Source organism: Somniosus microcephalus, chromosome 27 (genome assembly GCF_052327205.1).
Source record: "Somniosus microcephalus isolate GS21.2 chromosome 27, FLI_Smic_1.0, whole genome shotgun sequence".
Classification (NCBI taxonomy): domain Eukaryota; kingdom Metazoa; phylum Chordata; class Chondrichthyes; order Squaliformes; family Somniosidae; genus Somniosus; species Somniosus microcephalus.
In genome coordinates, this window is record NC_141013.1 from 40,705,052 (window position 1) to 40,731,573 (window position 26,522).

The following is a 26,522-nucleotide window of genomic DNA, read 5'->3' on the forward strand; positions in this document are numbered from 1 at the left end:
AACTCATTAACATTACAGGGCCCCGTACAGAACTAACTCATCCACATTACAGGGCCCCGTACAGAACTATCTCATCCACATTACAGGGCCTCGTACAGAACTAACTCATTAACATTACAGGGCCCCGTACAGAACTAACTCATCCACATTACAGGGCCCCGTACAGAACTAACTCATCCACATTACAGGGCCCTGTACAGAACTATCTCATTAACATTACAGGGCCCCGTACAGAACTAACTCATCCACATTACAGGGCCCCGTACAGAACTATCTCATCCACATTACAGGGCCCCGTACAGAACTATCTCATCCACATTACAGGGCCCCGTACAGAACTATCTCATCCACATTACAGGGCCCCGTACAGAACTAACTCATCCACATTACAGGGCCTCGTACAGAACTAACTCATCCACATTACAGGGCCCACTGAGCTCTAACTCATCCACATTACAGGGCCCCGTACAGAACTATCTCATCCACATTACAGGGCCCCGTACAGAACTATCTCATCCACATTACAGGGCCCCGTACAGAACTATCTCATCCACATTACAGGGCCCCGTACAGAACTATCTCATCCACATTACAGGGCCCTGTACAGAACTATCTCATTAACATTACAGGGCCCCGTACAGAACTAACTCATCCACATTACAGGGCCTCGTACAGAACTAACTCATCCACATTACAGGGCCCCGTACAGAACTAACTCATCCACATTACAGGGCCTCGTACAGAACTAACTCATTAACATTACAGGGCCCCGTACAGAACTAACTCATCCACATTACAGGGCCCCGTACAGAACTATCTCATCCACATTACAGGGCCCCGTACAGAACTAACTCATCCACATTACAGGGCCCCGTACAGAACTAACTCATCCACATTACAGGGCCTCGTACAGAACTAACTCATTAACATTACAGGGCCCCGTACAGAACTAACTCATCCACATTACAGGGCCCCGTACAGAACTAACTCATCCACATTACAGGGCCCACTGAGCTCTAACTCATTCACATTACAGGTTCCCAAGTATGCGTGAGTTTCCTGCCCTGTGATTTAAGGGAGGGCGTGAGCAATGCAGTAATCAGATAATGGGGCTGATAATACAATGGCATTCGTGGCTTGTGTGTTGGTAGCCTGTGCACCATCTGTGTGCAAGACTCATTAAACCCACAAGTTTCATTTAAATTAGGGGCCCTCCCCATCATGTGACCACAGGACCTGAGCAGCGTTTCAGACGTAAATACTTAAATAAATACAGTCATTTGTTTTAGTGCCAGCCTTGGCAACAGTGGTAGCTCTCACAACTCTGAGTCAGAGGGATGTGGGTTCAAGCCACACTCCAAAGACTTTAGTCCATAATCTCAGCTGACACCCCAGTGCAGTACTGAGGGAGTGCTGCACTGTTCGAGGTGCCGTCTTTCAGATGAGGCGTTAAACCGAGGCCTCATCTATCCTTTCTGGTGGATGTAAAAGATCCCATGGCACTATTTGAAGAAGAGCATTGGAGTTCTAATGGTGTCCTGGTTAATATTTATCACTCAACCAACACTTAAAAACAGATTACCTAATCATTTACCTCATTGCTGTTTGTCAGACTTTGCAGTGTGAAAACTGGCTGCTGCATTGCCCTACATTACAACAGTCACTACACTTCAAAAGTACTTCTTTGGCTGTAAAGGACTTTAGGACATCCTGCGGTCTTGAAACGTGTTATATAAATTCATTCATTTCTTTTCTTTCTTGGAGACAAATGTGACAATTTTGTCTCCATCAAGATCTACAACTAGCAATGAGGTGATCGATCAGCAAACTGAATGCTTGTTGGTGTTGGTTGAGGGATCAATGTTGGCCAAAGACACTGGGAAAAGTCCCGGCCTTTATTCGTGGAATATTTAAGGGAAACTTCAGTGAGTCTGCACTTCCAGAGCAGAGCCTCACCAGACAGGAGCATGAGTCGTTGATAGTACTGTAACACTATAGCCCCTATTCTCCACCCCACTCTCCTGTCCAAGAAGACTCCGCATTAGCAACACAACCTCCCTGAATTTGAGCTTTAATATATGTTTGAGAAACCAGAGCAGAGTCTCAATTTGACATCACATCCAAAGGGTGACACTTTTGACAATACAGAACTCCCTCGATACTGCACTGGAACGCCAGCCTAGATTACGTGCTCCCAGGATGAGGCTTGACGTTACAAGCATCTGCCTCCGAAAACTAAAGTGCCATTTATACCGTTCGCATCAATGATTTTGTAAATAAACATTTTTTTTTAATGGTGCGAATGGATATTTATGTATTTTTTTAATTCATTCACGGGATGTAGATGTCACCGACAAGGCCAGCATTTATTGCCCATCCCTAATTGTCCTCGAGAAGGTGGAGGTGAGCCACCTTCTTGAATACAACTGAGTGACTCGCTCGGCCATTTCAGAGGGCGGTTAAGAGTCAACCACATTGCTGTGGGTCTGGAGTCACATATCGGCCAGACCGGGTAAGGGCGGCAGATTTCCTTCCCTAAAAGAACCAGGTGGGTTTTTACGACAATCCGATAGTTTCATGATCACCATTTATGATACTAGCTTTTTTATTCCAGATTATTTAATTAATTATTTGAATTTAAATTCCCCAGTTGCTGTGGTGGGATTTCAACTCATGTCTCCGGATCATTAGTCCAGGCCTCTGGATTACTAGCCCAGTAACATAACCACTAGGCTACTGTGCCCATGTAAACAGTGGTGATATGCTATCTATAAAATGAATTACATTCGATACATATCAGCAATAAAAGGTTTTATTGTGCTGCACAGTGGGCAGGGAGGGAAGCAGATTATGGCCCATGATTTGCCACTCAATCTCAATTAGCCTTCCTCAGAGGGAAGGAGAGAACACCAGGAGCATGAATTGGCTCCCTGCTGCTCTTGGGCACCTACTAGTGGACGTCACAGGGCTGTGGTGGCAGAGGCCAGCTTTCAATTTAGGCCAAAGAACAAAATAATGCGCCTGTGTCCTCCAACATTGTTAAGTTATTCACATGTCCTACCTGAGAGAGAAGCCTTTTTCCAGTTGACAGTTGTTAACTGTCGGTGACGACAATGGGGACCTATCATCCCAGAACATGTCCTCATCGGACGGAGTGTAAGGAGACGCAGGGCGTGTGTTCCACGGGCTTCCACACCAAGATCCCGGTGACTGGGGAAATGCAAGTACACCTTTCATCAGAGCGTATGACACTTGGCTGCTGATGGTATGGATCTTGTCACTGCTGGCTGAGAGTAGTCCTTCTCTCAATGCTTTTACTTCACGAACTTCATATGAGGAACTGGTGGCCAGTGGGAAGCTTCTGGTTCGCAGCCCAGGTGATTTTACCACCTGTGATGGTGTCTGTGAAGAACTCGACAGTGAGGTGGATAGTTCACTACTTGCACTATTACTTCTCCTGGGACTAGATATTGAGGCAGGCTTGGCAGCTTGGCCGGCTGGCGGCACCTCATTAACCAGCTTCTGGGCTATGGGCACAACTTTCCCATTGTCAGGAGGCTGCTTGAAAGCGACTGGAGATAAAGGCCTTACTTTTGAATCTCGGTCCCCGCTCGGCGCCGAGACCGTTCTTTCCACGGTTTTACCAGAGACCGGAGGCTGTGAGCAAGTGTCCTTTCTGTTCCCTTTGTCCAGAGTATCCGGACTAGAGAACGTTTCAAAAGAATGGATCTTCTGTCTTATGGATTGGACTCGTGGAGCTAAACCTCTAGGCGCAGCGAGGCCCCTTTCCTTGGTGCTCTTCGTCGTAGTGTCATCGGCCTGCATCCCGCTCTTTGAGGCTTTCAGACTTTGGCGGGACCACACTGGCTTGGGAGCTACAGGTGGCCCTTTCTTCACATTTGTCTTTTCATCGGACGTCCTGTTCGTGACATCGCCCTCTGCTTTCAGCTGTAAATCATCTGTGGGACAAAGCCTCAGAGAAGCCCGATTCTTACCGGTTTCAGATGCAAAGAGCTTTGCTCTTGCCTGTACTGCAGGGTTTTCGATGGGCTGTGTCACCATTTGGCCATGACTGGGTCCTTTCGGCTGAGAAGGTGAGGCGAGAACACAACAGCTTCCTTCTACTGATATGTCAGTTCGTTTTAGGTCTTCCGGGCATGCTACCCCTTCCAAATCCTTCGGAGAAGATAACGTCTCTCTTGTCTTATTTTCATGTGAAGCGATAGATTTAGAAACAGTGGAGGTTGAGTTGCAGTTGTCAACAGGAGCACCTCCGTCGGAGTGTCCATTGACACACAGACTGTGTTGGCTCACTGCCACGTCCTGATTTTCTGTCAGTTCAGGGAGTGAGGACTGGGTAGAAAGTCCCTGTGATTCTGCAGCAGACTGGTGCTCCGCCATCACGTTAGGGGCTGCTTCACCCCCCGAGACTGCGATCATTCGAAAAATAGCTCTTGTTCGGAGGTTTTCTGTGTCCTCAGCAGTTCTAGCACAGACTTCCTGTTTCTCACCCTCACAGAATGGATCCACACACGCCTGTCTTCTCAGCAGAGGCCTTGCAGTCACTGGGCAGTTTGCTGCATTGCAAAAAGCAATCAATTAACAACCTCGCTCAAAAACTGATCATTTCACATTGCGCAACGCTGCAAGCTTAGAACCGAGCCCAGCAAAACTGATGCAAATGTTCGTGTAGCGCCCCTTTAAATTTGGCCAGTGTGCAAAATCCACGCGCGGGGCGGGGGCGCTCATTTACATTCAGAATCTCAGAGGCAACCACAAGAGAAAGAGTAACAACTGCCTTTCCATCCAAAGTCAAACCATAGCAGTTTAAAATTCTGATGCGTTTAATTTAGTTAAAATATGTAGCTTGCAATGTCAGGGTCTAATCGGAACACAGAAAGGTGAAATGCAACACCACACTGGCCACAAATCGTTCATCTCATTTAACACTAACATTTTTAACACGAATATTTAAGTGTTGCCACTTATTAAGAAGTTTCCGACCAGTTAAGTTCTTTTCTGTTTCCTGTGACCTGCTACAGTTCCTTGATAAGATTCGTGTGAAATCATTTTTTTTTCTGCTCTCTGAAGTTTAATAACTTTACCCGTTTAAAATTTAGACATTCAAAAACAAGCATTGTGCCTCCCCAGCCCCCTCCCACCTAATGGCCCCGTTGTTTCAAGTGAAAACATACCTTCATTTGCTCCTCTTAATTCAAGCTGGTAGGAATCAGGGACATGTAAACGCTGATCGAGGTCTGCAGGAGGTATTGGGGTGAAGAAGTCGCTGTGAATGGAAACTGCTTCATCCTCTTGTGGCTGCAGGTTCCTTACTTCCTGTGAAACAAACAGGAAACCCTAATTTCAAAGGTACAGTAGGCTATAAACCTGCCCCTTCGCCTTAGCGATTAAGGTGTTAGATTATCATCCACAGAGTAGGTAGTTGATAGAAATCATTCGGCTAGTGATTTCATTAGGACTGAGCTATGCATGCACCGGTTCCCCTTTATGTACCCTACTAGCTACATCCTCAAAGAACTAATAAATTTGTCAAACACGATTTCCCTTTCATGAAACCATGTTGACCCTGCCAAATCATAAGAACATAAGAAATAGGAGCAGGAGTAGGCCAATCGGCCCCTCGAGCCTGCTCCGCCATTCAATAAGATCATGGCTGATCTGATCCTAACCGCCAATCCACTATCACAGAACCATCTCCTGAATCTAACAGAATTAGACACACGAAATAGGAGCAGGATCAGGCTACACGGCCCCTGGGCCCGCTCCGCTACCCACAGGGCCATGACCGATCTGAACCTAGACTCATGTCCAAATTCCTGCCCGCTCCCCGTAACCCTTAATTCCCTTTACTTCTAGGAAACTGTCTATTTCTGTTTTAAATTTATGTAATGATGTAGCTTCTACAGCTTTTTGGGGCAGCATATTCCATGGACCTACCACCCTCTGAGTGAAGTAGTTCCTCCTCATCTCAGTTTTGAAAGAGCAGCCCCTTATTCTAAGACTATGCCCCCTAGTTCTAGTTTCACCCATCATCGGGAACATCTTCCCCGCATCCACCCGATCAAGCCCCTTCACAATCTTATATGTTTCAATAAGATCGCCTCTCATTCTTCTGAACTCCAATGAGTAGAGTCCCAATCTACTCAACCTCTCCTCATATGTCCATCCCCTCATCCCCGGGATTAACCGAGTGAACCTTCTTTGTACTGACTCAAGAGCAAGTATGTCCTTTCTTAAGTATGGACACCAAAACTGTACGCAGTATTCCAGGTGCGGTCTCACCAATACCTTGTACAACTGAAGCAATACCTCCCTATTTTTATATTCTATCCCCCTAGCAGTGAAAGCCAACATTCCATTGGCCTTCTTAATCACTTGCTGCACCTGCATACTAACCTTTTGAGTTTCGTGCACCAGGACCCCCAGATCCCTTTGTACTTCAGTACTTTCCAGTTTCTTGCCATTAAGATAATAACTTGCTCTACGATTTTTCCTGCCAAAGTGCATAACCTCACACTTTCCAGTATTGTATTTCATCTGCCAATTCTCTGCCCACTTACTTAGCCTGTCTATGTCCCCTTGAAGGTTTTTTATGTCCTCCTCACTCACTACTTTCCCCCCCATCTTAGTATCATCTGCAAACTTTGATATGTTACACTTGGTCCCCTCCTTCAAATCGTTAATATAGATTGAAAAGAGTTAGGGGCCCAGCACTGACCCCTGCGGAACACCACTAGTTACTGTTGCCAGCCTGAGAATGAACCATTTATCCCAACTCTCTGCCTTCTGTTAGATAGCCAATCCTCTATCCATGCCAGAATATTACCCCCAATCCCGTGATTTTTTATCTTAAGCAATAATCTTTTGTATGGCACCTTGTCAAATGCCTTTTGGAAGTCTAAATACACTACGTCCACTGGTTCCCCTTTATCCACCCTATATGTTACTTCCTCAAAGAACTCCAGCAAATTTGACTGTAAAAGCTTTTATAGATATGTGAAGAGAAAAAGATTGGTGAAGTCAAGCGTAGGTCCCTTACAGTCAGAATCAGGGGAATTTATAATGGGAAACAAAGAAATGGCAGACCAACTAAATTCATACTTTGGTTCTGTCTTCACAAAGGAGGACACAAATAACCTCCCAGAGATGCCGGGGAACATAGAGCCTGATGAAAGGGTGGAACTGAAAGAAATCAGTATTTGTAGGGAAATGGTGTTAGGAAAATTGATGGGACTAAAGGCCGATAAATCCCCAGGGCCTGATAATCTACATCCCAGGGTACTTAAGGAAGTGGCCCAAGAAATAGTAGATGCATTACTGGTCATCTTCCAGAACTCGATAGACTCTGGAACAGGACCCATGGATTGGAGGGTAGCTAATGTTACCCCACTATTCAAAAAAGGTGGTCGAGAAAAAGCGGGGAATTATAGACTGGTAAGCCTGACATCAGTAGTGGGGAAAATGCTAGAATCTATTATAAAAGATGTAATAGCAGAGCACTTGGTAAGCAGTGACAGGATCGGACAAAGTCAACATGGATTTACAAAAGGTAAATCATGCTTGACTAATCTACTGGAATTTTTTGAGGATGTAACTGGTAAAATAGATAAGGGAGAACCAGTGGATGTGGTGTATTTGGACTTTCAGAAGGCTTTCGATAATGTCCTACATAAGAGATTAGCGTGCAAAATTAAGGCACATGGGATTGGGGGCAAGGTATTGACTTGGATAGAGAACTGGTTGGCGGACAGAAAGCAAAGAGTTGGAATAAACGGGTCATTTTACGAGTGGCAGGCAGTGACTAGTGGGGTACCGCAAGGATCGGTCCTAGGACCCCAGCTGTTCACAATATATATTAATGATCTGGACGAGGGAATTGGATGTAATATCTCCAAATTTGCAGACGACACAAAGCTGGGTGGGAGGGTAAGCTGTGAGGAGGATGTCGTGAAACTCCAGTACGATCTGGACAGATTGGGTGATTGGGCAGAAACATGGCAAATGCACTATAATGTGGATAAATGTGAGGTTATCCACTTTGGTGGCAAAAACAGGAAGGCAGATTATTATTTGAATGGCAATAGATTGGGAGAAGGGGAAGTGCAAAGAGACCTGGGTGTTCTTGTGCACCAGTCGCTGAAGGTAAGCATGCAGGTGCAGCAGGCGGTTAAGAAGGCAAATGGTATGTTGGCCTTCGTAGCAAGAGGGTTCGAGTACAGGAACAAGGATGTCTTGCTACAGTTGTACAGGGCCTTGGTGAGACCGCACCTTGAGTACTGTGTGCAGTTTTGGTCGCCTTACCTGAGGAAGGACGTTCTTGCCATGGAAGGAGTGCAGCGAAGATTCACCAGGCTGATACCTGGGATGGCAGGAATGACGTATGAGGAGAGATTGTGTCGATTGGGCTTATACTCACTGGAGTTTAGAAGATTGAGAGGGGATCTCATCGAAACCTATAAAATTCTGTCAGGCCTGGACAGACTAGATGCAGAAAGGATGTTTCTGATGGCCGGGGAGTCCAGAACCAGGGGTCATAGTCTAAGGATAAGGGGTAAGCCATTTAGGACTGAAATGAGGAGGAATTTCTTCACCCAGAGAGTGGTGAACCTGTGGAATTCTCTGCCACAGAGGGCGGTGGAGGCCAGTTCATTAAATATATTCAAAAAAGAGTTGGATATATTTCTTAAGGCTAAAGGGATCAAGGGATATGGGGAGAAGGCAGGGACAGGGTACTGAATTTGGATGATCAGCCATGATCTCATTGAATGGCGGAGCAGGCTCGAAGGGCCGAATGGCCTACTCCTGCTCCTATCTTCTATGTTTCTATGTTTCTATGCTACTTCCTCAAACTGCATATATCACAGTTAGCTAACTTGGACTGTCAACTAAACATTTCTGGATTCCATGAAGCAGGTATCCTGTCTTAGTAAGGTGTCAGTGGGCAGCACCCTCGCCTCTGAGTCAGAAGGTTGTGGGTTCAAGTCTCCACTCCAAAGACTTGAGCACATAAAGCTAGGCTGACGCTCCAGTGCAGTGCTGAGGGAGAGCTGCACTGTCGGAGGTGCCGTCTTTCAGATGAGATGTTAAACCGAGGCCCCGTCTGCTCTCTCAGGTGGACGCAAAAGATCCCACGGCACTATTTTGAAGAAGAGCTGGGGAGTTCTCCCCGGTGTCCTGGGTAATATTTAGCTGTTAACCAACAGCACTAAAATAACAGATTACAGGAAACTTTCGATTAACCGGCCCCTAAATAACTGGAACGATCTATCCACCGGCAAAATTCAGGAGTCGGTTCAGGTAACTTTTATTACTTTTTTTTACTCCATTTGTTGCTGTGCAAGGGTGTAGCTGAAGCTGTTGCTAAGCTACAGAGACGCTTGCAACTTGTGCCGATTGTTTTGAAGCTGTCAGGGTTTGTTGCTTTATACGGAGCTCTGAGCTCCGTATCTTTTACTATAGTGTTCGGTTATCCGGAATTGTTGATGAACCAGCAACACGTCGGTCCCGTCCGTGCCGGATACCAGAAAGTTTCCTATATCTGGTCATTATCACATTGCTGTTTGTGGGAGCTTGCTGTGCACAAATTGGCTGCCGTGTTTCCCACATTACAACAGTGACTGCACTTCAAAAGTACTTCATTGGCTGTAAAGCGCTTTGGGGCATCCTGAGGTCGTGAAAGGCGCTATTTAAATGCAAGTCTTCCTCTCTTGTTACAAGGATTCAGGATATTACACACCTTGGACCCAGAATTTTCTGGGTTGGCGTAAATTGAAAGACATGCCGAAACTTGCGGACCGGTACTTACGTCAAAATTTCCTGCCAGCCTCATTACCACACGCTGGATCAGATAAACCATCGAAAACAAATGGAAATCAGCGTAACCAATCGGAGCCCGAGTTGTTGTGATCTGGAATGCGCTGCCTGATAGGGCGGTTGAAGCAGATTCAATAGTAACATTCAAAAGAGAATTGGATAAATACTTGAAAAGGAGAAATTTGCAGGGTTCTGGGGAAAGAGCAGGGGAGTGGGACTCTTTCAAAGAGCCGGCACAGACACAATGGGTCGAATGGCCTCCTTCTGTGTTGCACGATTCTATGTTCATTTATGATTATATACAGGAAACTTTTTTTTATCCGGCACGGACAGGACCGACGTGGTGCCGGTTCATCAAAAATTCCAGATAACCGAACGCTATAGTAAAAGATACGGAGAGCTGACAGCTCCGTATAAAGCAACAAACCCTGTTGCTTAGCAACAGCTTCAGAACAATGGGCACAAGTTGCAAGCGTCTCTGTAGCTTAGCAACAGCTGCAGCCACACCCTTGCACAGCAACAAATGGAGTAAAAAAAAGTAATAAAAGTTACCTGAACCTACTCCTGAATTTTGCCGGTTAACCGACATTTCCGGTTATTTAGGGGCCGGTTAATCGAAAGTTTCCTGTAATACATTTCTCAAACCGAAGACGAGTCTCATGCACTAAAACAGAGAGATGAGAATTTATTTTGTGCCGGAAGGCAGTGTCACATCGCAAGGAATACACTGCACGCAGCTTGCAACACTTCATCGCTGCCATTATAAATTATCTGATTTCAGTCATTGTTCAGTTTACTTAAACCACATCAATCAGTACAACAGCCTCCCACACGAAGGCCCCATGCTGCCACTCTGCTTCTCAGTTTTCATAAATATATCGGAACTAGTGCAGCAAAATTATTTGGTGCAAAGGCCCTATTACTCTGAGCACAGCTTCATAACCACACAGAGGGCTGCTGAAACATAGCTGAAGGTTACCCGGGTACTGCATCTGACAAATTTGAGTGAGACTTCATAAATAGAGAAATTTATTGTGTTGTGCTAGTAAACTGGAACTGATAGAATATATCAGTGTTACTTATTTAGTTATCATTTATCATTTAGTTTTGTGCGGAGGAGGCTGAGGGAATTCAGCACTAGCGGTAGGACATTTTGTCACTGTTGGGAGCCAGCGCCAGTATTAAACTCTCCCACGATCAGCAATGTCTCTAAGCCTTTCAGTCACATCCGACATAAGGCTCTCGTGACTGGTTTCGATATGATTGGGCAGCGGACTGAGAGAGCATTGACGCCGGAATTCACAGACCTCATTCCCGCCCGGAGGCCTACTCTCACAGCTCAGTCGGGATGCTGAGAGATGGGCAACCCTCCGGTATTGCCCTGGAGCCTCCAGGCATAGGGTCTGATGATGTAATCAGACCCCGACCACTGTATTAACTCCGTCTTGATGGAGAAACCGCTGTGGTCTTTCCGCCAGGTGAAGAGGAGAGGATTGAAAACAGAAGAGGTTGCTCAAGGTAAGTTTTTTTTTTACTTTCCTTCATGGGGCCAGGAGTGAGCATCTGGCTACCACAAAGAAGGTTTAGGCATTAAATAAAGAATTAGAGCAGAACTGTGGAACAGAAAGAAAAGAATGAGAGTTTCGACCACAGCTGCTAAGACACGAAGAGAGAATGGCACAAAAAAGGGAACAAAACGTTGGTGATGGGAAGAGAAAATGAGGTGAAAAGGAGAGTGACGGGATGGTGGTTGGTTTTCTTGTTTTTCCCAAAAGAATTTATTTCCTTTTTGCGCTCTGTCCCTGTTGCGTTCCAATCTTGGTATTGTCCTCCCCCAACTGGACCAGTGGGAAAGAGGGAGCTCCGATATTCTCCACAGTTTTTCCACATTGGCCAACAGGAGGTCCATGTGTACAATCACATTCGTTCCCGAGTCCGCTCAGGGCTGGCAACTCAAACCACATTCTCATGGGGGGTCTGTCGGTCTGTTTGCTATTAAAGCTACTATTTGCCTCATTTTTCTTTTATTTTCTTCTATCTTCTTTAAGACTCCCTCAGCATCATACACCGTACCTGAGCTGAGAGTGACAGCAAGTTACCTTGTTCCAACCCTCTGATTATACCAACTGACAGGAACGACCCTGTAAGAATTAAGGATTTACTTTGCACTTTCCCTCTCTTGCTGCAGAGAAGGATCGAACCTCTTGTTTAGCATGATCTCTTGGCCGAAGTTCACCACTGATCATTTGGTGAAACCATATGAAGTCTCATCATTAGGCCCATTCCATGAATCCCTGCACGTGTTGCAGTTGTAAACCTGTTTGGATCTTGTCTCACCTGAGAGTGACCAGCCTGGGATTGTTCATCCTTTCTCTGCATCTGTACATCTCTATTCACTTCTGTGGTAAACCGATCTTTTTGCTGGCCGTTCTGGCTGCTCAAAGTCCTCGGTGGTGGAGTTGGTGGACGAATCCTCTTTGAATCAGTAACGTTTCTGCCAGTCATTTCTGTTGCGTGCTTATCGAGCTCCTGACCGTTAATTTTAACTAAATAACAATCCCCATTGAGGTGGGCCGGTTGTTCTGGCCCATTTTCCGATGGCAAACCAACCGTGTCAGTCTGTGTGTCCATGTGACCATCGGAGCCAGGTATTTCTGCCTGAAGGCCTTTGCTATGGTTTATGTAGAAGATGGTGCCAGTGTTCGTGGCTGCACTGCTAAAGTAACTGCTGTCACTACTGGAACGAGTCATTGGCTTCTGAGCTTTTTTCATGAAACTTCTGTCTGTGCATTTTTCCCACGTTTGCTTTCGGTGCCAGCAGGCTTCGTTTTTCCTTAGGCCTTAAAAAAAAGTTACAAATCTTAGTGAAGCCCCATTATCATGGAAGCATCTAAAATAAACTCACAATACTCGCTAAAATTGTCAGCCTCTCTTCTAGATGTGTGCACAGGAATTAATGCCAGGAACGTGGGGATACTGAGCACTGAACACTTTATGATATCCAACCTGTCTAATTTACTTCATTATTTCAGTTGCGGTGGCTGATTTCCGGAATCTCAGAAGCATCGTTAACTGATAATAATGGCGATGAGCACAGCACACATGGGTTTAGAGTGTCCCAGAGGACAGACTAGACAGGAAAGGAGGAGTTACCCAATATGTTAAGGAGGTAAAGGGGGCAGATCATTTGGCTTTCCAATGAGATGCTCTTGCTGGAAGTATGTAGTATGGAGGATAATTATAGGGTTTACCATAGACCATCAAAGCAAAAAGGAGGAAAGGTTACTCTATAAAGAGAGAAGGAAGGGTGTGACGGTGGCACGGTGGCATAGTGGTTAGCACTGTTGCCTCACAGCGCCAGGGACCCGGGTTCAAATCCGGCCTCGGGTGACTGTCTGTGTGGAGTTTGCACATTCTCCCCGTGTTTGCGTGGGTTTCCTCCGGGTGCTCTGGTTTCCTCCCACAGTCCAAAGATGTGCGGGTTAGGTTGATTGGCCATGATAAAAATTGGCCCTTAGTGTTAGGGAGGTTAAATACGTGGGGTTACGGGGTTACGGGGATAGGGCTTGTGTGGGATGGCTGTCGGTGTAGGGACCGGGTGCTAGGGTTTGGATGATCAGCCATGATCTCGTTGAATGGCGGAGCAGGCTCGAAGGGCCGAATGGCCTACTCCTGCTCCTATCTTCTATGTTTCTATGTTTCTATGTGAGATCAGAAAGTTCATACTAATGGCTAACCTCATAAACAGGGAATGCTCAAGCACCCTAGAATCTGAGCTGGTGAATGAAATGTACGGCAGCATTCCGATCCAGTGTGTTAGGGATCCAGCGTGAGGAACCTCACATCTCAACTTGGCAATGCTAAGTGACCCGGTTAGCATATTGGGAATGGGAATAGTGGCACCCCAGGGAGACAAGAGAATACATAGAAACCTAGAAGATAGGAGCAGGAGTAGGCTATTCGGCACCTCAAGCCTGCTCCGCCATTCAATGCGATCATGGCTGATCATCCAAATTCAGTACCCTGTCCCTGCTTTCTCCCCATATCCCTTGATCCCCTTAGCCTTAAGAAATATATCTAACTCCTTCTTGAATATATTTAATGAATTGGCCTCAACTGTCTTCTGTGGTAGAGAATTCCACAGGTTCACCACGCTCTGGGTGAAGAAATTCCTCTTCATCTCAGTCCTAAATGGCTTACCCCTTATCCTTAGACTGTGATCCCTGGTTCTGGACTCCCCCGCCATCGGGAACAGCCTTCCTGCATCTAGTCTGTCTAGTCCTGTTAGAATTTTATAAGTTTCAATGAGATCCCCTCTCATTCTTCTAAACTCTAGCGAATATAAGCCTAATCGACCCAATCTCTCTTCATACGTCATTCCTACCATTCCAGGTATCAGTCTGGTGAATCTTCGCTGCACTCCCTCCATGGCAAGAACATCCTTCCTCAGATAAGGCAACCAAAACTGCACACAATACTCAAGGTGTGGTCTCACCAAGGCCCTGTACAACTGCAGCAAGACATCCTTGCTCCTGTACTCGAATCCTCTCGCTATGAAGGCCAGCAAACCATTTGCCTTCTTAACCGCCTGCTGCACCTGCATGCTTACCTTCAGCGACTGGTGCACAAGGACACCCAGGTCTCGTTGCACTTCCCCTTTTCCCAATCTATTGCCGTTCAGATAATAATCTGCCTTCCTGTTTTTGCCACCAAAGTGGATAACCTCGCATTTATCCACATTATACTGCATCTGCCATGCATCTGCCCAATCGCCCAACCTGTCCAAATAGTACTGGAGTTTCTCTGCATCCTCCTCACAGCACACACACCCACCCAGCTTTGTGCCGTCTGCAAACTTGGAGAATCCATAATATGATTCCACTTGAAGCGATCTGGGATAGACCAGTACTCAGGTGTACTACTTTAAAATGGCCAACCTCAAGGGAATGAGGGAAAAATTGAAACAATTTAACTGGATCATGCAGGATACGGACACACTCAAGACTAGCAAACATGGAATAAACAAGTGCGATCTTCAATAGATTAAGAAGATAGTGCAAAGTAAAATAAGCAAGAAAAACAATTTTTGCAAAGCCTGTGAGGAGAAAGGTGAGGGAAACCCTTATGGTGAATACAGGAACCTCCAAAAATGTAATATCCCTCGCTGTCTTTCTCACTGTCTACATTATCTCATTTTCAGCAAATTACAGCTAATGCTAAACAAAGTCTTTCTGTTTGCCTAAGAAGCTTTCAGATTCAATTCATTTGTGGAAGATCCCATGGCATTATCTGAGGAAGAGCTGGCAGTTCTTCTATTGTCTTGGCCAACATTCTTCCCTCAACCAACACCCGTAATACAAAAGGCTACTTGGTCATTCATTCTTTTGTTGTTTGTGGGATCTTACTGTGTGCAAATTGCCACTGTTTGTAAAGCACTTTGGGATATCCTGAGGATGTGATAAGGCGCTAAATAAATGCAAGTTCTTTCTTTGATTGTAAATAATATAGTGCCTCATCACACACCGATGATCTTGAAAGGCTACCACACCCCCTGGACAAGTCGGGGCAACCAGCAAGATGGCAGAAAATGTATTTTTTTTCTCCTAATAATTTTGAAGCGTTCTGATGATAATGACTCTAACTGAACTCGCTCAAGTTTCTCTGTAGACTCAGGTGCTCAAAATTATGAAGGTTTTTTTTAAAGTAAGTTGGGAAAAACAATGTCCACCAGTCGGTTAGTCTGTAACTTGGATGAGATACATTTGAAATCATCATCCTGCCCTTGCTGTCCTACATTAGCTCCCCGTCCCGCCGTGCCTCAAACTTCAAATTCTCATTCCTTGTCTTTAAATCACTCCAAGGCCTTGCCCCTCCCTATCTTTAACGTTCTCCATCACTATAACCAACCCCCATCCCTCTCCCCATCTCTCCGTTCCTCTCACTCTGGTCTCTGGTGCATCTCCCCCGTCTCAACCCCTCCCTTTGCCCTACCATTGGCGACCTTACCTTCAGCTGTCTAGGCCCCACTTCATAAATCCCTTCCCGACATCTCTCCACCTCTCCGCCGTTTTTGCCTCATTACAGACCACTTCTTCGACCAAGCTTCTGCTCACACTTTCTAATATCTCTGTCTTTGACGGGGTGTCCATTTTGTTTTCTCTGTGAAGCAACTTGCTATGTTAAAGGTGCTATATAAATGCAAGTTGTTGTAGCTGTTATTGTTGGTTGTTAGGACATGGATTTCCCCACCAGAAACAATAGTAAAACAGAATCCACAATAGCTTTCAAAAGGGAAGTGGATAAATATTTGAAGAAGGAAAACGTAAAAGGGTAGGAGGAAAGGGCAGGGACTAAGTGGATAGTCTTTCAGAGAGTCAGTATAGGAATGTTGGGCTGACTGGCTTCTGTGCTGCAGAATTCTATTGTTTACAGATTTTAAGAGTTTTTATTTATCTCAGGTAACTTAAGAAGCCCTTACCTTGTACATTCCCTGGATAACTGTCCTTATTATATCTAGCATTTTCAACCCTTTGTAAAATTGCTTCATTGAATTGCTGTTCAGAGACCTGTGGATACAAAGCCAACCATCCATTATTGTTCAAGACCTAATACTGAACATCAGAGAATGCGCAAATAAATCCAGAGATTGTTCCGATGTAAGAACCAGAAATATCTCTGATTCCCACCGATCAGTAATGACTGTTAAATGCTATCTCCATATTTCGGAAGGAAACGCTTGTATTGATTAAGGTGGAACAACGAACAGCAAGAAGTGAAGATTGAAAAGCAGGTGAACGTTCGTCATCAATCGTGCTTTCCTGTAACATCAAACAGACTGTTTCCTGACCCGTTTTGCTCGCGGTACCGGGGTCAATTTTCATCTTTACCACCTGGGTGTTAATCATTGCCTGGCTGGAGGGCAGCGAGGATAATCTTGCAGAGAGGATGTCTCGCCCTTTATCACTGAGGCGGGTTCTGTTGGCCGCATGCGATCCTTGCTGTCGGATTTTCCTCTCCGCAATCCGCTGATGCTTAATGCCAAGGCATAAAGGCGAAAATCGTAAATCGACAACTGATTTTTGTTTCACTTTGAAATGTCCAGTTTCCGTTATCTTTAGAAACAAGTTGGGCGAATCGTACACGTTAAGAGTTACCAGCGCAAAGCGTCACATGGCGGGATTCAGGTTCGGAGGTCAGAGTGTCTGATTGCGGCCTACGTCATTTTCCATCTGTAACAGACAGAAATTGGTGTGGCTGTGGACCAGAAATCCTGACATGAATGCCTGACACACATAACTCTGCGCTGACACCATCAGCTCGTAAAATTTACCCCGTAACAGCCATGGCAACACTGACAAAGAAAAGAGGACAGGTTACAATTCTGGGCAGGAGTTAAGCTGGCCTCAGCACAAATAATGGTCTTAGAAACATAGAAAAATAGGAGCAGGAGTAGGCCATTCGGCCCTTCGAGCCTGCTCCACCATTCAATATGATCATGGCTGATCTTCTATCTCAATACCATATTCCCGCTCTCTCCCCATACCCCTTGATGCCTTTTGTGTCTAGAAATCTATCTATCACCTTCTTAAATATATTCAGTGACTTGGCCTCCACAGCCTTCTGTGGTAGAGAATTCCACAGGCTCACCACTCTCTGAGTGAAGAAATGTCTCCTCATTTCAGTCCTAAATGTCCTACCCCATATCCTGAGACTGAGACCCCTCATTCTAGACCCCCAGCCAGGGGAAGTATTCTCCCTGCATCCAGTCTGTCTAGGCCTGTCAGAATTTTATACGTTTCAATGAGATCCCCTCTCATTCTTCTAAACTCTAGTGAATACAGCCCTAGTCGACCCAATCTCTCCTCATACGACAGTCCTGCCATCCCAGGAATCAGTCTGGTGAACCTTCGCTGCACTCCCTCTATAGCAAGTATATCCTTTCTTAGGTAAGGAGACCAAAACTGCACACAGTACTCCCGGTGTGATCTCACCAAGGCCCTGTACAACTGTAGTAAGACATCCTTGCTCCTGTACTCAAATCCTCTTGCAATGAAGGCCAACGTACCATTTGCCTTCCTAACTGCTTGCTGCACCTGCATGTTTGCTTTCAGTGACTGGTGTACAAGGACACCCAGGTCCCTTTGTACATCAGCATTTCCTAATCTATCGCCATTTAAATAATACCCTGCCTTTCTGTTTTTCCTACTGAAGTGGATAATTTCACATTTATCCATGTTATACTGCATCTGCCATGTATTTGCCCACTCACTCAACTTGTCTAAATCGCCTTGAAGCCTCTTTGCATCCTCCTCACAACTCACAATCCCACCTAGTTCTGTGTCATCAGCAAACTTGGAAATATTACATTTGGTTCCCTCATCCAAATCATTGATATATATTGTGAATAGCTGGGGCCCAAGCACTGATCCCTGCGGTACCCCACTAGTCACCGCCTGCCACCCCGAAAAAGACCCATTTATTCCTACTCTCTGTTTCCTGCCTGTTAACCAATTTTCAATCCATGCCAGTATATTAACCCCAATCCCATGTGCTTTAATTTTGCACACTAACCTTTTATGTGGCAATTTATCAAAGGCCTTCTGAAAATCCAAATACACCACATCCACTGGTTCTACCAGTTACTTCCTCAAAAAACTCCAGTAGGTTTGTCAAACATGATTTCCCTTTCATAAATCCATGTTGATTTTGTCTAATCCCGTTGATATTTTCTAAGTGTCCTGTTATCACATCCTTTATAATAGACTCGAGCATTTTCCCTACTACTGATGTTAGACTAACCGGTCTGTAGTTCCCTGTTTTCTCTCTCCCTCCTTTTTTAAATAGTGGATTTACAGTCTTCCCTGGCTGCGTTCAAAATATTCTGATTAAGTGCTATCTAGTGGCGCTGTTGTACCAGACAGGTTTGGGCATTAAACTACCCCGTATTTAAACTGTAGTACGATAGCAAAATACTGCAGATGTTGGAAATCCGAAATAACAACAGAAAATGCTTTTATTCTTTTGTCCGATCGCAGCCCTGCCTTCGATCCAGTTCCTTTTCTCTCCAGTTTTGAAGAAGGGTCAAACCCGAAACGTCAACTCAAATTTCTCTCCACGGATGTTGCCTGACCTGCTGAGTTTTTCCAGCATTTTCTGTTGTTATTCCGTATTTAAACTGCTCTGGCCCAATCCTGGCAGTGACGGTTTAGCTTGCAAACCTTCCTTGAATACGATTATTTGATGGGCTATTTAGCACAGTCCAGCTGCAATGCTGGATTTTCTCACACAGATTAAGGAGCCATGTGATATTGGTGTTTCACTCAGGAAGGTTGATTATAACCACCGCCCCCACCCCCACATCCCATCCAGCGGGAACAGGGCAGGCAGGGTGGATTAAGATGGTGAGTGTGATGAAATATTTCCATTCATCACTGCCTGTGACTGAGATCGGTTTCAGTGTCATTTCCCTTCCCCCAGACCTCATTGTATTGTGTACTGGAATGTGCTGTATTGTATACTGGAATGTGCTGTGTGTAGGGCTCCGCCCATACCTGGCCCCGTTTGTAAGCTAGCTTCAGTCTAGCCCCATTCTCCAGAAGGACGACATCTCTCTCGCTTACGTGTTTCGTTCTAAGTTAATAAAAGCCTTGTTTTGTTCTGCTACCTTCGAGTCTCGGAATTATTGAGGCACATCAATTTTATTAACTTATTTTCAACACTACGGATCAACTCCTGAAACCCGAACGTTTGGATTTGGATCAACATGCTCCGGACGCATCAGCACGCTTCGGACACTGGTTTGAGTGTATGGAATTCTTCCTGGACAATTCCGCAGCCGTCAAAGACGCTACGGACGCTGCAAGGATGAGACTCGGAATTCTGCGGAATTGGGTAAGCCACCGGGTTTACCCCCTCATCCAAGACGCCGAGACGTACCTGGCCGCCTGCGACATCTTAAAGGCGCATTACCAGCAGCCTACGAATGAGGTGTATGCTAGGCACCTGCTCGCCACCCGCGCACAGCGACCTGGGGAATCGGTGGAGGAGTTCCTAAGCACCCTGAAAATGCTTGGCAAAGACTGCAAGTGCCGAGATGTAAAAGCCGCAGTGTACACTGACGAGCTTGTTCGCGATGCCTTCATCACAGGCCTCAGCTCCACTTACATCCGGCAAAGACTGCTGGAAAAAACGGGGTTGGACCTGAAACAGGCTGCGGACACCGCGCGATCCCTGGATGTGGCCCAGAGAAACTCGGACGCCTACTCTTCAGCCCGCGCCGTCCACGCCACCACGTGTGCACCGAGGGCGCCGCCATCTTGGAAGGCATCTTCCCCGCCCGACAGCCCGACACCGGCTGGGCCCCGCTCTCCCCCCAGAAGCCCTACGACAGCCGCGACGCGTCAGGGACCCAACTGCTACTTCTGCGGGCAGCCAAAGCACACCAGAAACCTGTGCCCGGCGAAAGGCACCACCTGCTTTAAGTGCGGTAAGAAGGGGCACTTCGGGAAGGTGTGCAGAGGGAACCCCGCCGGAAAACCAACCGCCGGAAAACCCGCCACCGCCGCGTGTGCGCCGTGGGAGCGGCCATCTTGGACGCCATCTTGCCCGACCTCGTGGGGTCCGCCATCTTGTGAGCAGACAGCGTGGACGCCATCTTGTATCGATCAGGGCCCTACAGTGGCATCGGTCACAGTGGACCAGACCAGGCCGCACCCGCTATCCAGATCAATGGTGGACATCGAGGTAAACGGGTGCCGGGTTAAATGCTTAATTGACAGTGGAAGCACGGAGAGCTTTATCCACCCAGAACTGGCACAACAACTCTCCCTAAAGGTGGTCCCTACTCAGGGTACCATCTCTATGGCTGACAAAACCCAGACATCGACCATTCTTGGTTACTGCACGGTACAATTGTGCGTTAACGGAACTGTATATGATAATTTTAAAGTATTAATCATGAAGAACCTATGTGCGAGCGTGATCTTGGGCCTGGATTTCCAGTGCAACCACCAAAGCATCACGCTCAAGTACGGTGGGTCCCAGCCGCCCCTCACAGTGTGCGGTCTGGCTACCCTGAAGGTAAAGCCGCCTTCGCTATTCGCGAACCTTACCCCTAACTGCCGGCCAATAGCGACCAAAAGCAGGAGGTACAGCTGGGAGGACAGGCGGTTTATCGCGACCGAGGTAGACAGGCTCCTTAAAGAGCGCATTATTGAACGCAGCAACAGCCCGTGGCGCGCCCAAGTGGTAGTGGTAAGGGGTAGCGAGAGGAAACGGATGGTGATCGACTATAGTCAAACGATCAACAGGTACACCCTACTAGACGCCTACCCGCTACCCCGCATATCAGAAATGGTGAACCAAATCGCCCAATACCGGGTGTTCTCCACCATCGACCTCAAGTCAGCGTACCACCAGCTCCCTATCAGACCAGAGGACCGCCCGTACACCGCCTTCGAGGCGAACGGACGCCTCTACCAATTCCTCAGAGTCCCCCTTGGGGTGACGAATGGGGTCTCGGTCTTTCAGAGGGAGATGGACCGCATGGTCGATGACCACCACTTGCAGGCAACCTTCCCCTACCTCGACAACGTCACCATCTGCGGCCACAATCAGCAGGATCACGACTCGAACCTCGAGAGGTTCCTGGAAACCGCACAAAAACTAAACCTCACCTACAACGAGGACAAGTGCGTTTTCAACACCACGCGCCTCTGCATACTAGGCAGCGTGGTGGAGAATGGGGAAATCGGACCAGACCCCGACCGATTGCGCCCCCTACGGGAGCTGCCCCTGCCCAACACTCCCAAAGCCCTGAAAAGGTGCCTGGGGTTATTTTCTTATTATTCCCAATGGGTCCCCAACTACTCCGACAAAGCCCGCCCCCTCTTGAAAGCATCCTCTTTCCCGCTCTCTGCTGAGGCCCACGCCGCCTTCAAAAGCATTAAGCAGGATATTGAGCGGGCCACGCTACAGGCAGTGGACGAGAACACTCCATTTCAAGTGGAAAGTGATGCGTCTGACTTCGCCTTGGCGGCCACCCTCAACCAGGCGGGGCGGCCCGTAGCTTTCTTCTCGAGGACCCTCCAAGGGCCCGAGATCAGACACTCCTCCGTGGAAAAGGAGGCCCAAGCCATCGTGGAGGCAGTGCGCCACTGGCGCCACTACCTAGCCGGCAAACGCTTCACCCTACTTACCGACCAGCGGTCGGTAGCGTTTATGTTCAATAATAAACAGAGGGGGAAGATTAAAAATGATAAGATTCTTAGGTGGCGGATCGAGCTCTCCACCTTCGAGTACGACATCATTTACCGGCCAGGGGCCCTTAACGAATCCCCTGACGCCCTCTCACGAGGGATGTGTGCCAGCGCCACCGGGGATCGGCTACAGACCCTCCACAACGACCTCTGCCACCCAGGGGTCACGCGGCTGTTCCACTTCATAAAGTCCCGTAACTTACCCTACTCGATTGAGGAAGTTCGGTCCCTGACCAGGAACTGCCGCACTTGCGCTGAGTGCAAGCCTCGGTTCTACCGCCCAGATAGAGCCCACTTAATCAAAGCTACACGGCCCTTTGAGCGGCTCAGCTTAGATTTCAAGGGCCCCCTCCCGTCCGTCGACCGCAATGTTTACTTCCTGAACATTGTGGACGAATACTCCCGGTTCCCATTCGCCTTCCCCTGCCCAGACATGACCAGCGCCACGGTCATTAAATGCCTCAACAGCCTGTTCTGCCTGTTCGGTATGCCGAGCTACATCCATACGGATAGGGGGGCGTCCTTCATGAGTGAAGAGCTACGCCAGTACATGCTGTCCAGGGGGATCGCCACGAGCCGTACCACCAGCTACAACCCCCGGGGTAACGGCCAAGTGGAGCGAGAGAACGGGACAGTATGGAAAGCAGTCACTCTAGCTCTAAAGACCAAGGGCCTCCCTATCTCCCGCTGGCAGGAAGTCCTCTCGGATGTGCTCCATTCGATACGGTCGCTATTGTGTACGGCCACTAATACCACGCCTCATGAACGAATGTTTGTCTTTCCCCGGAAATCCACCTCAGGCGTATCCATGCCGTCATGGCTCTCCACCCCAGGTCCGGTACTCGTGCAAAGGCATGTGAGGGGCCACAAGACGAACCCTCTCGTGGAGCCAGTACACCTACTCCACGCCAACCCCCAATACGCATATGTCCGGCACGCCGACGGAAGGGAGGACACCGTGTCCATAAAAGACGTCGCCCCAGCCGGCATCGACAACAACCACGGCAATAGCGGCAACGACGATCACAGCAACTCTTACCCACCCACTACTCTTTCATCACCCCCGGAAGAACACCGACCAACGGCACCCCCACCAACTACCCCTTCAACAACCCTGGCGGCACCCCCGGCAGAGACCCAGGAGGCTACCGGGGACACCCAGTCGACACCCGCGGCACCGCAACAGCCACGTCGGTCGCAGAGGACTATCAAACCCCCGAACAGACTAAATCTATAGAAGGGGTGAATGTGATGAAATATTTCCATTCATCACTGCCTGTGACTGAGATCGGTTTCAGTGTCATTTCCCTTCCCCCAGACCTCATTGTATTGTGTACTGGAATGTGCTGTATTGTATACTGGAATGTGCTGTGTGTAGGGCTCCGCCCATACCTGGCCCCGTTTGTAAGCTAGCTTCAGTCTAGCCCCATTCTCCAGAAGGACGACATCTCTCTCGCTTACGTGTTTCGTTCTAAGTTAATAAAAGCCTTGTTTTGTTCTGCTACCTTCGAGTCTCGGAATTATTGAGGCACATCAGTGAGGAGGTTGGTGTCGCATTCTCGACATGTTCCCGCCCCACCATTCTTACTTGCCTCAATTCAGGCATGGGAAGGCCACCTGCCCCAGAGGAGCGGGGGCCTAATTTCAATGGCAAAGTCACGTCCTGATGACATCATTGGGGCGCGCACACCATTTTAACCGTGGGCCAAACTAAAGCCCGTTCAGTCTCGAACCCACCAGCAAAAGCTAACGGCAGCAAGGACTCTGGCCTCAGAAGATCCAGGTAAGTCAGATTCTTTTACATTTTTAAAGATTCTTTGTGGGCCAGGAACAGCAGGAGTTCTCCTCCGAACTCTACCGGGATATCTTGGGCCTTCCCTGCCCTGGGATTCTGCCCCCCCACTCCCCTCAATCTTTACTTGGCTGGGGTCTACAGTGGTGACCTCACCCTCCCACTGACAGTGACATCATTCCTGCCGGCTTCAGACGGGAGTCAGTGTCAGGGCCTGTAACTGAGGCCTGGGAGTTAATATCTCACAGGGCCTCACACTGTGGTGGGGCCGGACGATTCGTCGCCCTCTCTCAGCCCCCCACGCCCCTGATTCCTGCCCCAGGTTAAAATCAGGGCTGAAACGAGATACATTTTGGGTTGGTAATATAAATGTTAAATTCTTCCTGTTTATTAAAGGCGAGGGTAAGTCCTGTGACACTCCAAACTGAAGGCAGCTCCTCACTTTCACCCAGTGCCTGGGAGGGTGGGGTGTTTCCTGTGATTTTCTGTCCACTGATTTCAAAGCTGACCCTGTGCTATTTGATCAAGACTTATATATCAGATAAAGTGACAACACCACAAGGGCACCCACCCTGGTGCCGTACCTGTGGAACATGCCACTCCCTCTGCTCAAGCAGTTGGCCTTTGGGAAAGTATTCCTATTAAGTCAGGATCCCATATCCTGAGTGGGTCTTTGGCTACACCTCCTCCCACATTCCCACTCCAAATAAGATGGTGATGCAGGGGTGAGTATGGTTGCCTTCCAAGCAGTTGGCCTGGGTTCATTTCCCAGCCATCACATTTCTCACTTTCTAGCTTTTTCAAAGAGCCACCACGGACACGATGGGCCAAATGGCCTCCTGTGCTGTACGATTCTATGAAATGAACAAGCCTCAACTGAGGCTAGAGTTTGGAATGATTCTTTGTTTACAGACACAGGCTCTGTGGAATATACTCCCAAGACAAGCAGTTAATGTTGCACCCATTAAATCCTTCAAAATAAATAAGGAACTGGTTGTGAGCAAGATCAAAGGTTATAGAGATAAGAAGATACTGAGATGACTAAACTCCGTAGGCCCAGGGGTCGTAACTGATTGCTGACTATAATTTAGCCATTAAATTATTTAGTCATTGCCACATAAATTACAGCTGGTGACACCGAGGTATAAATTTGTTTTGGGCACTACCGCAAAACGGGCAATAGCGAATCGGCCGAGTGTCAGCCGAGCGGCCGATTCACTAGCGTCCGAGACGCATTTATATCCCAGAGGGCCTGTTACTGCAGGACATTAAGTGATAATGGTGTCCAGGGTCAGAAGGCTTCTGAGAAGATGAATAATGAGAGACTGTATCCACTGGTCAGAAATAACACCAACAAAAAGTCACAACTTTAAAGATAATCAGAAAAGAATTCAATGGGGAGAGAGAGACTGGTCAGAATGTGGAATTCTCTGCCACAAACCATTGTTGAAGCCGAGTCTGTCCATTCTTTTAAAAGGGAGTTAAACAGTTGTTGAAAAGGGCTGTGGAGAGAGAGAGGAGAGTGGGATTAGGCTGGGTCATCCATGTGGAGAGAAATACCAGCGCAGACTTGAGGGGTCATTTTCACCTTCGCTGCTTTGGGCAGTAAATGGGCAGCGAGAATTGCCCACCCGTTCTAGAACCCGCCCGATCCATTCCGCCAGTTTAACACACAAACGATAAACCTGACAATCACCACCATGATTCTGGTCCTCTGTGCACCCTTCTAGTCTCCATATTACAAAAAGGATAGGGAGGCATTGGAGAAGGTGCAAGAAAAGATTTACAAGGATGATACCGGAACTGAGAGGTTATAAATATCAGGAAAGGCTGAACAGGCTGGGGCTCTTTTCTCTAGAAAAGAGAAGGCTGAGGGGTGAACTTTAGAGATCTTTAAGATTATGAAGGGGTTCGATAGGTTAGACGTAGAGAAGATGTTTGTGGGGAATCCAAAACTAGGGGCCATAAATATAAGATGGTCACTAATAAATCCAATAAGGAGTTCAAGAGAAACTTCTTTACCCAGAGAGTGGTGAGAATGTGGAACTCGCTACCACAGGGAGTGGTTGAGGCGAAGAGCAGAGATGTATTTAAGGGGAAGCTCGATAAACACGAGGGAGAAAAGAAGTATATGTTGATAGGGTGAGATGAAGAGGGGTGGGAGGAGGCTGGTGTGGAGCATAAACACCGGCATAGACCAGTTGGGCCGAATGGCCTGTTTCTGTGCTGGAACATTCTATGATTTTAATAGAGAGGTTAAATAATGTAAGCTCCTTGAGACATTTTCCTACGTTAAAGCGGTTTTTAAATGCCAGTTGTTGCTGCAAGAAACTCAACACCATCCAGGTCAAAGCAGCCCGCTTGATTGACACCCCATCCACCACCTTCAACATTCACTCCCTCCACCACCGGCGCACCGTGGCTGCAGTGTGTACCATCTACAAGATGCACTGCAGTACCTCCCAAACCCACGAACACTTCCACCTAGAAGAACAAGGGCAGCAGGCGCATGGGAACACCACCACCTCCAAGTTTCCCTCCGAGTCACACACCATCCTGACTTAGAAGTGTATCGTCGATCCTTCATTGTCGCTGGGTCAAAATCCTGGAACTCTCTCCCTAACAGCACTGTGGGAGCA

At 47.4% G+C, this 26,522-nt stretch overlaps 1 protein-coding gene across 1 annotated transcript in view; it reads right to left on the reverse strand.

The window, feature by feature from the left end:
• il16 (interleukin 16) overlaps positions 1–26,522 on the reverse strand; it is a 171,479-nt gene that overhangs the window by 37,680 nt on the left and 107,277 nt on the right. The window contains exons 15-18 of the mRNA XM_085968872.1: positions 16,313–16,400; positions 12,172–12,674; positions 5,196–5,337; positions 3,062–4,577 (exon numbers count right to left, since the gene is read on the reverse strand). Coding sequence (XP_085824998.1) covers positions 3,062–4,577; positions 5,196–5,337; positions 12,172–12,674; positions 16,313–16,400 — 2,249 coding nt within the window. The remainder of the gene's footprint in view (positions 1–3,061; positions 4,578–5,195; positions 5,338–12,171; positions 12,675–16,312; positions 16,401–26,522) is intronic.